Raw genomic sequence first — 13,061 nt, forward strand, 5'->3', positions numbered from 1 at the left:
CGGTCCAGCCCCGGCCCGCGAGCGTCCGCACAGCCCGCGCCGCCGTCGGCCCCGCCATGGCGGAGGTGGCGGGGGTCTTCGCCTCCTTGGACTGGGATCTGCATGGCTTCTCCTCGTCCCTGGGGAACGTGCCCTTAGCTGACTCTCCGGGCTTCCTGAATGAGCGCCTGGGCCAGATCGAGGGGAAGCTGCAGCGCGGCTCGCCCACGGACTTCGCCCACCTGAAGGGGATACTGCGGCGGCGCCAGCTCTACTGCCGGACCGGCTTTCACCTGGAGATCTTCCCCAACGGCACGGTGCACGGCACCCGCCACGACCACAGCCGCTTCGGTGAGGACGCGGCCGGGAGGGACGGGAGATGGGCGGACAGCTAGTCGGGGAGCCGACGGCTCTGGGTTCCGGCGTGGGGCCCGGCGACCCCCCCCCCCAACTTGGAGCTGTCTCGGCCGGCCAAGGCTGGACGCGACGGCGCGTACCAGAGCAGCGGAGCTTCCCGGAGCCCCTTGCTCTTGGACTCTCTCGGGAGGGGGTGGAGGCCCCATACGTTGTGGCTTCTCATTTACCCACCCCACCCTCCCACACTCGGGAGCCAGGGGCCGTTCTGAGAGCTGGGCACTGAGCCTCCGAGCAAAGCAGGTGGAGCTGGGAGAGGAAGGAGTTGGAGCCTTCGCCTAGGAGACCGGGGACCGTGGCTGCTGTGCGGGCAGAACCTCAAGGGCACCAGGCCTGTCGTCGCTGACTGCCTGGAACAGGAGTCTGCTTGAGCCACGGGTGTGGTGGGCAGGCAGCCCGCGTCCCAATCACGTTTAACAGGCAGAGACCGGGCACGGGGAGCACCTGCCTACCTCGAGGTTGCTCTGCCGGGGTACGAGCCAGTCCAGGCAGCACAACTTGAGTGGGGTAGCAGGGAATCTAGGAAACCTTGAGGTGTCCACATTTAAGAGTGGGTACAAGTCCTGACCTCTGTACTTCTTGCCTCAGTGAGGAGAACATCCTGAATCCACTCCTAGCCCCCAAAACAAGTATTGCCCAGGACAGTAAATGTCTACTCTACATCCAGGATTGCAATCTGCCTGGCCACCGCTATGCAGATTGTTCAAAGGACACAGTTGCCCGTCTCACATACAGAGCTAAGGGTACAGTGAATACAAGCCTTAATCTGGGACAAAGTTTATTAGGTTTCCAAGCAAATGTGTTTCCTCCTCAGTAATTTGCCATTTTTCATTTCCATTTCCTATTCTCTATTAAGCCATCGCACAAGTCCTTTAACAGATACCTTGCTTCCTCTCCCAGCCTTCAGTACTCTCTGCTTCACTCCGAGGTCCCTATAACCCAAGGGCACCTTCTACTTCTAAACCAGCAAGAGGCCCTACATACCTTCAAGCGTGACAGTTCCCTTCTTCCCACCTACTTCCACTCTCCAGACTTCCCCATCTTCCTAGTCTCCATGCCTTGCTAGAGCTGCATCTGCTGTGCTCGATAAAAGGGAGACAAGTTTCTGGCTAAAGCCAAATCTAGCGAACAACTTAGGGCCGGGGTTCGTCTTCCTTGCTGGAAGCAGGCAACGACTCTAATGAGGTCTATGTCATCCTGGAAAAATGCACTCAAATAGAGTTGGAGTACAGTAGGGTGGGAGGGGTAATAGACGGGTGCAGGTGTCTGCATAAACTTGCAGCAGGTCCTCAAAGGGTGATAAGGTGGGGTTAGAGAAGGAGTGTTAACTTGGCTCCTTTCCCTTCCATTGCTTGCGATTTTGCAGTGCTCTTTTGTTCCTCTTCGTAAGGAATGGGCCTCCCGTACTGGCTTCCGAGATTCCCAGAAATAGCAGTAATAGAATAGTTCACATATAAAAGTACAGGATAGGTAGAGATCCACCTCATGTATGTGTATGTGCCATGAAATGATGCGGGAATGAGGGCGGCAACAGAAGTGCAGGAACAATGAGCAGAGCTCCCGGCTGCGCCAAGCGTTTGACTGTGGGCCTGCGGGGAGCCCAGTCACCTACAAGGTCAACGTAAATCGGTAATAGGCTCTTGGGAGAAGTGGTCTTTAATTCCTCCCTAAAGACACGTCTTGATTTCTTTTCATGTCCCAGGCCTGCTAAGGGTGTTAAATTTAAGGAGAAACTAGAGGAAATAAAACTGGCAGAGGAGGGGATGTTTTTGCTGCCGTTTAGCCGACCGCTTCGTTTTTGGTTTTGCCTTTTTAAAAAAACCCACATTGCCTAAGACCACCTCTGCACCACCTTTTCTCTTTCCCCCTTCCTTGACTTTACGGCAGCTCCGTGTATTTTTGGTAGAGGAAATGATAACTGGTCAAAGCTGTCTGTGGCCTCCCCTGCCAACTTCCAAACACACACTTTCTCAGTTTAGTTTTTGGCACAGAAAGAGGTGGCGTTTCGAGCTTGCTAATTCTCTTCTCCCTCCACATTTAAGTTAATCAGCCAGGATATTCAATAAATCGAAACTTTAACATTCCATAAGTGCTTTAGCAGTCAACATTCCAGCAGGGTAAAGTAGGCCAGAGTTAAGATATAAAATATTATAGATTTCTACTTGGGGGGAGGAGGTAGTCTCCAAAGGCCATGTAAAGTAAATAGCTATTTGTTGTAATTGGAGAGCAGGGCCCCCAAGGATTACCCTGGAATCCATGTGTTCAGAACTAGTCAGGCTGAGCCCAAGAGCAGCCTTGACTCCAAATAATAACCTGTTGGCACAGCATATGCTCCCTGCTCCCCATCTGCAATCAGTAGCCAGAAGTATTTCAGTCCCCACCTGGCTGGTGGCATTACATGAGGTTCACCGCGATTCTGACATTCCTGAGGGGCACCTGTGGACTGGCAGAACAGAGCTTGGGAGCCAGACTGGAGGACAGGCCTCCTGCCAGGTGGGATGGAGCAAGCTCATGCAGCTGCTTTGGTTTTTGAGCAAGCTGGTTCTTATTTGGCGAAACGCCAAGGCAGCACTGTCACAGCCCTGAAAGTCTGAAAGAATGGCTGAGGGAGCTCGGGCAAGTCATAGAACCAGATTAAATGACACATTAGCTAGTCCTCTAGCTGGCATCTGGGACCTGGGGCAGATCAGTTTTGACTGAGGCCGCAGGGGAGAGAGGTGTAATGTGAAGAGTCTGGAAGCTGTTGAGCAAAGGCCAGCGCTTGAAGCAGACAGGTCAAGATGAAGCGGGACAGAGGGAAGTCTTGGGCCCTGAAGGGGCAAAAAAAACTGAGGACAAACTTTGTCTACTCAATACTGTGTCTCAACACTTTGCTGTTAACACCCCTGTCCAGCTGTAGCTGGGAAAATATGAAAATGGCTTGTTTTCTCTCCCCTTCCATGCTGGCGTGGGTTCAGGAGAAGGTCTAGAAATATCTGTTCCATCATCATGTGCCACTGGGTTCCCACAGTCTGAATCCAGCTAATAGGAAAGTTGGCAAAGGGAAATGATGCTCAAAGACAGCTGGACAGGGATGATTCCAGCTGTTGGAGACCCTTGTTGCTGGACACAACCCAAGTGACTTCCTGTATGATCTGTCCTTTGGCATCAGGGTTAACAGAGAGTTGGAGAAAAACTGTGGTGACTCAAATGGCCACACCTCTTGGGTTTCGTGATTTGTTCTCACACCAGGTCTTGGGCAGTGAGATCGCAGGCTGCCCTCTGTTAATGAGCTCAGGGTAGTCAGAGACATGAGATACTTAGAGAATGAGGGAACTAAAACTTGAAGCTGAGGAGTAACCGGCCTGAGCAAAGCAAAGAACCAAAGGCTCCAGTGGGTTGTTGTCACTCCAGAGCTTAGCACCCAGAACTAAATCGTGGACTGGCTTCTAACTTTCTAGCTGTACTGGCCACTCTGAACGCGCTTCTGTTTTTCGCTATTCTTCTCTAAACATATTAGAACTAAGCACAGTACTCTCACTGTGCTCTACCTGAGGCAGTCCTCCCCCTTCGCTACTCACTGGACCTCTCTCAGTGCAGCCTTAGATCACACTAGCTTCCCCCCGACTTTTATGTGGTACTGGGGATTGAACACAGGGGCACTTTACTATTAAGCTACATCCCCACCCCTTTTTAACATTTTATTTTGAGACAGGGTCTCACTAAGTTTTCCCAGGCTGACCTCAAGCTTGCAATCCTGCTGCCTCAGCCTCCCAAGTAGCTGGAATTACAGGTGTGCTGCCACGCTTGGCATTTTTTATGTTAGCTGTTAAATGGTTTTTAATTTTTATATGACCAGTTTTACATGGGCCTTATTTATAATTCCTTAAGTCACTGTTGTGTGTATTTTGTTGAGCCACATCTAACCGTTGCAGAGATGGACGGAATTGCATATAATTAAAATATTTATAGCTTGCTGGAGAGACCCTGGGTTCAATCTCCAGCACCCCCCAAAAATTGCGCTGAAACACTAAATAAAAGTATACATTTTCAGGAAAGCGGACATCGTTGCCTGAAGAGGGGAATTGAACGAGAGCAGAGTATAGAAAGAAACAGATAATTGAAAAGCCTTTGCACAAACCAGTTATGGTAATAGGCCAGGAATAACTCAACTGTACTTGAGGCTCACCTTGCCCCAACAAACACCTCAAATACAAACACCTTGGGGAACTGGTTTGGGGGACAAAAGTGCAGGACTTTATACTGATTTTCATGAAGCTTATTTTGTTAGAGCCAGCCCATTTTTCTATCGTTTTGAAATCTCTTTGGACCTTGATTATGTCCTTTCTCTCAGCTGTGTGTCTCCTGAACCAGGATAAGCGGCCTTTTTGGGAATCAGTTATTAAAATGTTAAACAGGACAGAACCTTGTTCAGTACAACTGAAGATTTGGGTCCATTAAATCAGTGTTGGAGTAGCCCCCTGTGTGGCATGAGCTATTTTCCCTTCCCTCCTACTATTGCGTGTCAATCTCTTTTTCCCAGGACTCCTTACTATAGAGTAAATAACTACAGATTGAGAATAAAATTCAAAGGACTTCAACACAAGAGAAGAAAGGCCAAACTCTAAGTATTCTAGGGACTCGGGGCAGAAGACCCTTATATACTTCAAATAGATCTGCGTCAGAGTAGAAACATGTACCCCCAACGCTGCCATGCCTAAACATTCTACTCACCAGCCTGTCACTGGAGTGCCACAGATTTCCCATTGGAGTTTTGGACCTGATTTTACAATTAACCACTTAAAATTTGTGATCTTCGTGAAATAAATTCTACCTCCTATCTAGATTACATAGAATATTATTATCCTTGAGAATTTAATCTTTTAGCCAGATGTGGTGGCACATGCCTGTAATCCCAGTACCCAGGAGGCTGAGGCAGGAGAATCACCAGTTTGAGGCCAGCCTGTGCTACACAGTGAGACCCTGTCTCAAAAAAAAAAACAAAGAAAAAAGTCTTTTCATCTTTTGGCTCTTCCTAATCCCTGTTATTAGCACCCTGCGGCTATTCACACTGGGGTCCTTTCCTACTTTTATCACTCTCTTCTGTTAAGGGACATCCTGATCTTTGTGAGTTCCTCAAGCTATAAGTCCCTTACCATTTTTCTCTTACTTCCTATTTAAAGCTTTTCCTCTTTTAAAAAAGAACTGCATTGTTTGAATGGAACAGGGCTATAATCTTAGATACTTGGGAGGCTGAGGCAGAAGAATCACAAGTTGAAGCCCAGCCTGTGAAATTTAGCAAGACTGTCTCAGTGTGAAGCTCAGTGTGAAGTCCCTGGGTTCAATCCCTAGTCCTTGAAAAAATGGCATCTCCTTGAATGAGAATGCAAATAAATGCATTTCATACGTTTGGATGCCTCAGAAAATCATATCAAGTTTTTGTTCTGTATGTTGAAAAACATGGTTAGAGATAGGAATATCAAAGAAGAATCTAGTTTATTATTATTACATCTATATGCACATCATAGATGCACCATATTATGACAAAATTATAAAGCGTTCAGTATCACCAAGATTTTATTTACCCTCTTTGTAGCTGATGTATTTCTTTTCTTCCTGTGGGATAAATGAAAATATTTAAAAATCTTTACCTCTGACCTTGTCAGCCACAAGGATATTTCGGAATTTCTTTTCTTTCCCCTTAACATTGCAACGTCTCAAATTAACATGGACTCCAGTACTACCTGCCAACTGTTTGCCATGGATAAAATTAAAATTCTCAGGAGAGAGGAGAGTGACAAGCTCACGACTGTGCTAGCTGAGAGCACTTTTTAGGAGAAAACTCTCAAGAAGCCAAGTTTTCCTGCCATAAGCGGGGGGAAGAAACTCAGTGACCTGTGTGGCCTTTGTTAGAGTCAGCTACAGGCAGTTGACAGCCTCATGTGGCTTTAAGGACATGAGAGCTGAGAGGGTGCGAAACAACTTCAGCCTCGAGGACAGCAAGTACTCTGGGGAGGAGGGAAGTGACACTGGGAAAGATACAGAAGCCTGTCCTCTTTCTCGCACCGAGAAAGCTGCTGTCCCATTTCTTGAAAAGGGTGGGTGGTATTTGGCAACAATACCACCTTATAATGATGGGCTTTTATAGCAAAAGCCTTTTCATAGTCTCTTTCTCGTAATATGCCCAATCGGGCTGAAGCTATGCCTCGCAATGTGCCCAAATCAGGACCCTTGCCTGGCGTGCTCAAGACCTTAGGTCTGCCTCGGCCCCTCTACTGGGGCTTGAACCCAGGACCTTGCACATGCTACTCGAGGGCTCTGCCACTGAGCCAAATACCTAGCCCCTGAATAGCTTTCTCTTAGCTTGATGCTGGTAACAGAATGGCATTCACTTTTTTCCCTTAGGAATTCTGGAGTTTATCAGCCTGGCTGTGGGGCTGATCAGCATCCGGGGAGTGGACTCGGGCCTATACCTAGGAATGAACGAGAGAGGAGAACTATATGGATCGGTAAGTTTCAGGGCCCCGCCAGCCCCCGCCGCAGGTTATTACCGCCAGGGTTTGAACAATGTTAGGCAAAAGGATACAAAAATGTATCTAGCACTTGAAGGCACTTTTGTCAGTGGTAAAGAATTAGCATCTTCTGGTTCCTTCTTCGCAGCTCCGAGCGTTGCTCTATAACGTCTTTCCTCACTTCGGTCCCCACCCTCAAAACGTAAGCTTTTCTGTAGTAGATTTGCTTTCAGCTTGTCCGCTAGTGGGCCAGACAGTCTGATGATCACAGTAGATAGTTGTGCTGGTTTCTCAGTAGATACGCTTTGGGATATTAACCCTCCCAAAGAGCACATCTCGGTTTTAATGGGTACCCAGGGAAGTAGCATAAAAATAGGCAGTCCAAGAGCTAGCCTTCAAATTGAGGAAGCTGAGGTTAACAACATAGTCCCTGATTTCTAGATTGCTTTAATTGAATCCCAAAGGCCAAATGAAACAAAGAAATGAAGGATGAGGGTTCCAGGGTCTGGTGACAGCCCTAAGCCCCTAACTAGGCCTAGGCTGGCTGCAGTGTATTTTCTCTCTTCTGGAAGGTAGCCCAGCACTGAGGAGTGGTGACTTTTCTGACCTTAACCCTTTCAAGAGATCCCAACTGCTGGCTCAGACTTTTGAGTCACATTGCATACTTTCTGGCTGCCTGTACCCCATTAAATCAGAACACATTTTTCCCTGACACCTAAGAGATAGGCTTGTTCCCAGCACTCAGTATTGGCAACCCCTGCGAGTACTATGGTGGCTGGATCAAGTGTGAGAAGGGACAGAGACAAGAGACCCGGCAGCTGCCAGCTTGCAGTAGCCAGATTGGAGCAGTTTTGCAAGGAGATCTTTTCTGTGCTTTCCAACTGACAGGCCTGGGACCCTTCATTAGGAAAAATCACAGCTCACCTCCCATGGAGCTTTATATAGATCCAAGGCCCTGCCTGTTAGTGAATGTGGTTGACTGTAATCTCAGTGGATTTGAACATTATTAGCACTAAGTAGGGAGAAAGCTCAATAGGTACCAGCAGAGTACTGGCAGCCATAACAGAAATTCTTGGGCTCAAAGAGCCGCCTGACACCATCTCCTCCAATCTCTTCCCTTCAGGAAAGATCTCACCCAAAACAGTTTGTGTGGGTCATGAAGGAGGATGAAAGAGACAGAGTCAGGAGTGTTTTGTGCCACTTGGAAGAATGGTACCTCAGTAACATGGGGAAATAGGACTGAAATTTTCTACTGTCGATGCGCTATTGCTATGTTAGGATTTCTCCACCAGCAAGCTGGGATGGGAGAAATAATCATGTAATGGGTTCTGCTTTATTTTCTTCCCCTCACAGAAAAAACTCACACGTGAATGTGTTTTCCGGGAACAGTTTGAAGAGAACTGGTACAACACCTATGCCTCCACCTTGTACAAACACATGGACTCAGAGAGACACTATTATGTGGCCCTGAATAAAGATGGCTCACCCCGGGAGGGATACAGGACTAAACGACACCAGAAATTCACTCACTTTTTACCCAGGCCAGTAGATCCTTCTAAATTGCCTGCCATGTCCAGAGACCTCTTCCGCTATAGGTAATGGACCTCCAGTGTGACCTCTGTGACCCATGTACTCTGGGGCCACAGTTGCCTCTGTAAGCACTATACTCATAGCTTTTCAATCCTTCCTTCCTATCAGTTTAGATAACACAGAAGCACTTACTGTTCAACTTGACCCAGCTGGTCCCTTGTTCAAAGTGTATATCAAAGTCGGGCTATTTTGGGGAGGGATGCGGGAGGTGGGGGTGGGCCCAAGGGAATCTTGTATATACTTTTTTTACTCATTTCTTTTCCCTGGAGGTGGCACAACAGAGAATGGGGGCCTCTGCCAAGGCTAGGGGTGTCTTGCCCCACAGTCTACCCAAAGACCTTTGACCATGGGTGCAAATGAAAGACCAAGGAATCTGCTATGCATACTACTTACAGATCTTTGGAAAAATCTCATTAAGAAAATATTTGGGGCTCCAGCCCTGCTGCAAGCCATCCCCACATTGGCTCTGCAGATTTCTCATTCGTCCTGACATACAGTTTTCCTGCCGTTGGAAGTGGAAGATGGGGTAGGTTATAAAAAAAGATATTAAAATGTAAGCATGGATACTGTGCATAAGGACAAACTATTTATGAAATGTATATGCTATTTATTTTATATATTTATTTATTTCAAAATAATTTTATTTTTAATGAGAGATGCTATGACTGGATTTTCATCAGAAAGAATAAGGTCCTACTGAAACAGGAAAAAATGAGTTATTAAAGGCTTTTATTGACAATAAAATTGTCTTTATACTGTAAACCACTGTCTAATATGTTGATTTGTGCATTTAGTAGGATTAGAACATTGACCAGCTTCTTTCTCTCCAACTCATTAGAATTTCTTGGTATCGGTATCACACTGCCTAAGCTAGATGACTTCACCATCCAGTGTGTTAGCATTGTCTGCGCCCTAGCCAAAGTCCTGGTATAGAAGGATCCGGAGTTTCATATGCTATGACTCTAAACTTAGTGAATGAGAATCTCCAGAAGTCCTGGACCAACTATTCTTACTGAAGTTTTCATTTGTGCTTAGGACTAGACATAGAGAAACCCTCCTGTGGGACTTAGTTAGGGTCCAAAGCCCTAAAGTCAGAAACCCTAACTGGTGGCTCTTTACCTCAGATATGAAAGTGAAATGATGCAAAATAAACAATAATCAACAGACAGAGAGTGATTTTTGAGCCATCAGCTTCTCTTCTGGAGATGATCTCCTGCTCTCCCTACTTTTCCTGTCTCCCCAACAACCCTTCCAGTGCTTCCTCTAGTGTATTCTGGAAAGCTCTCAACACATTCTTCCAAAGCAGCAGTGCTCAGCATATATGGTCTCTTGACCAGTAGCATCACCTAGAAACTGGCTAGCGATGTGAATTATCAGAGACTCTGGGGGTGGGGCCCAGCAATCTGCATTCTAACAAGCCCTCCAAGGGCTCTCTGTGTACAGTAGCTTTTGTGAAATAATGCCCTAAAGAAAATTTTCTTGCCTTTTCAACCAATTGTTTATAAATACATTTTAGGGTAATTTTAGTTCATAGACATAACAACGATGAGTGCCTCTAGTTGAAGGAAGAATAGCATACTTTGGAACTCCCCTTTTCCCGGAACAGCACCTGACATGTGGTTTGAAATCTTTAGCCTCTTTACTGATATTTACAGGGGTGGGACATAGTATTATATATATTTTAACAGTAAATATTATTAGGAGTCAAGAATCAAGGCATAGCTGGGCGTGGTGGCGCACACCTGTAATCCCAGCACTCAGGAGGCTGAGGCAGTAGGATGGTTGCAAGTTCGAGACCAGCCTGGGCTACAAAGTGAGCTCAAGGCCAGCCTGAACTGCATACTGAGACCCTGTCTCAAAAAGACAAAAGAAAGAATCAAAACATAAAAGTTTCAGTACATAGATGCTATGTAGGCTTGGTAAGAGAAATCCCTGGATCATCTGGGATAATTCTTCCTAGTACTCATCAATCTCATCATGTAGGCATCCACTATTTTTCCAACTAATTGCATGGTTAAAACAAATACCTTAGGTACCAGGTCCCTTAAACAGCAAAACCAGAATCCCTTGACACCACCACCATCAAAAAAAAAAAAAAAAAAAAAGATGAGGGCATAGTTCAGTAGTACAGCACTTCCCTTGCATGCATGAGCCCCTGGATTCCATGCCTAGTATTGTCAAAACAAAAACAAAATCCGGAAAGGTGTCTAAATGCTCATCCAAATCTAACTACCCAACAGAGAAGCAACACATGAAAATATATACCTGAAGTAGCAAAAAACACTGATAAAAAGTGCAAAGTTACATCACTTATATGATCATTGACTAAATGTTAATCAGTGGAATCACCAAGGTAGAAATCGCAGTGGGCTAAGGTGACAAGGGTAAGTTTCCTGACAGGGATAATGCCTGCTATGTGGAAACAACAGGATTTGGAAAAGAAATGGGCTGATGGTGTTCATGTTGGGACATGGGGCAAAGATATCACCTCTAGAGTTCTCTGGGAAATGTATAAAAATCAGCTACATTACATTATTGTTGCATTGCTAAACAGCATCGCACCTTGATTTTTTTGAGACAGAGTTGGCTGTGTTGCCCAGGCTGGCCCTGAACTCCTGGGTTCAAGTGATCCTCTGGTCTCAGCTTCCTGAGTAGCTTGGAATACAAGTGCGTGCCACTGCATCTAGCTTCACACGATTTTAAAACCAAAAATTTACTTGTGTTTCCTAGCACCTTTGATACATGGCCCCAACTTCTGAGGACTTGTGAGATATGTGAATCTGCTATAACCAATAGGAAGCTTCTATAACCGAAGACACTTCTCTGCAAGCAGGGCAAGTTTACACAAGCAAGGCAGTTGACATGAGCTTGGGACTGTACTGTAGGGTAGGATTTTTTAAAATGTCACCATCAGGAGAAAGGGAAAGATCCCAAGGCCTAAGTCAGTCCTTATCTTGGTTCTCTGAGTGAAAATAAAGGGGAAAGACCTGAAGAATGGTGTGGGATCCCAGGGTGCAGGAGGAGCTCTTGTGTCGAATTTTGAGGCATAGCAATGCATAAGGCATAGGGCCAGAAAAATAGCAATGGGAAACTTTCTTATTTTCAAAAAGAAGGGAAAGATAAATTCTGGAAAGGTAAATGTAATATGGACGAGCTAGAACCTCTAGGTCAGTTGATAAGTGATTGACACCATATCCCCAAAGTGCTAAAGTAATGCCAACCTAAAGGAGAGTATAGAATGATAAGTTCTGGAGCTCTGGTTTTGGACGAAAACACATGGAAAGACCATTTATTATTCATCTTTGCATCCCTTTCCTTTGTTTAGAACATTCCTGGGACAGAACAGGCACTTGGAACATCTTTGTTGAGTAAATAGTTGGTTGAAAAAAATGAATGAATAAATGAATGAGTGGACAAAGACATAGATGCCCTCTTTAGAAGATATGTATACAGTACAAATGCTGGGCTAGAAAAAGCAAATAAATTATAAAACAGAATTAGCTGAAGTGTTAAATTGTAAATATGCTTAAGTAGGCCCAATGACAAACTCAAGTGTGTCCCAGGAAAGATAGTGAGGTCTCTGTCATTAGAAGTGTTTAAGCAGAAGCTAGACAACCACTTGAGAAGGCTATTGCATCATTTAGATTAGACAGGGCAAATAGTAGATAAAGATGATAGGATGTAGTATTAGTCTACTACTTATATATTATGAGGATCCCCAGAAGTCTGAGCCCACCAGTGTTCCAAGAATGAATATATAAGACTCAAAAGTGCTACCCAATTGTTATTCCAGCCTAAGAAAATCACTGTAGATCAGAGCTTCCAAACTTTAGGGTCACATAGCCTTTAAGGGTCCATGGAAGGCCCCTGGGTCTGAACTCTCCAAAATAATATGTGAGGTGTTATGTGTACATACATATGTTTGGCATTTTATTGGTCCTCAAAGTGTCCCCTAAAAGCTATAAATAACCATCCTGAGTTTGTACAGCCATAAAGTATCTGACCTAAGAATTGGTGGCCACTGTGATCCTATGTGAAAAACTTGGCAAGGTCATTTGGTGTTTTATTTTTTCTTCCAAAGATAGGGATTTTATGTGTGATGCCTTCTGCTCCTATTCTCTAAGCGATAGCTTCAAGTCTGGCAACAAGAAGGTAAGAATGGAGAGAGGGAAGAGCTGTGATGGCTCACTTCTCTGCAGTCCTGAGCAGCCTGCACCAGGCCAGTGCTGACATCAGCAAGACTCTCCTTCCCCTCCCTATACAATCTTTTCAGCCCTGTTGCCACTGCTAAATGTTGCTATCTTCATCTGTTTTCTGTTGCTGTAACTGAACGCTAAAGGCTAACTTCTATATTTAAAAAAGGTTTACTTGGCTCACAGTTCTATAGTCTGGGAAGTTTGAGATTGGGCAGCTGCATCTGGTGAGGGCTTTTTTGCTGATAGGGGCTTTCTGAAATATCCCAAGTAGTGTACGGCATCACATGGCAAGGCAGAACATTCTAGCTTTCCTCCTCTTCTAATAAGACCACAGTCCCGTTGGATCAGGGTCCCACCTTTACGACCTCATGTAACCTTATGTTATGGTTGA

At 45.6% G+C, this 13,061-nt stretch overlaps 1 protein-coding gene across 1 annotated transcript; it reads left to right on the forward strand.

The window, feature by feature from the left end:
* Positions 1-6: 6 nt before the first annotated feature.
* Positions 7-9,236, forward strand: Fgf16 (fibroblast growth factor 16). The gene is made up of 3 exons (XM_005412621.1): positions 7-330; positions 6,778-6,881; positions 8,238-9,236. Exons 1-3 carry the CDS (start codon positions 57-59, stop codon positions 8,481-8,483), a joined length of 624 nt encoding a protein of 207 aa, XP_005412678.1. The 5' UTR covers positions 7-56; the 3' UTR covers positions 8,484-9,236.
* Positions 9,237-13,061: the final 3,825 nt, after the last annotated feature.

This window comes from Chinchilla lanigera, unplaced genomic scaffold (genome assembly GCF_000276665.1).
Source record: "Chinchilla lanigera isolate Chin_1 unplaced genomic scaffold, ChiLan1.0 scaffold00156, whole genome shotgun sequence".
Taxonomy (NCBI): Eukaryota; Metazoa; Chordata; class Mammalia; order Rodentia; family Chinchillidae; genus Chinchilla; species Chinchilla lanigera.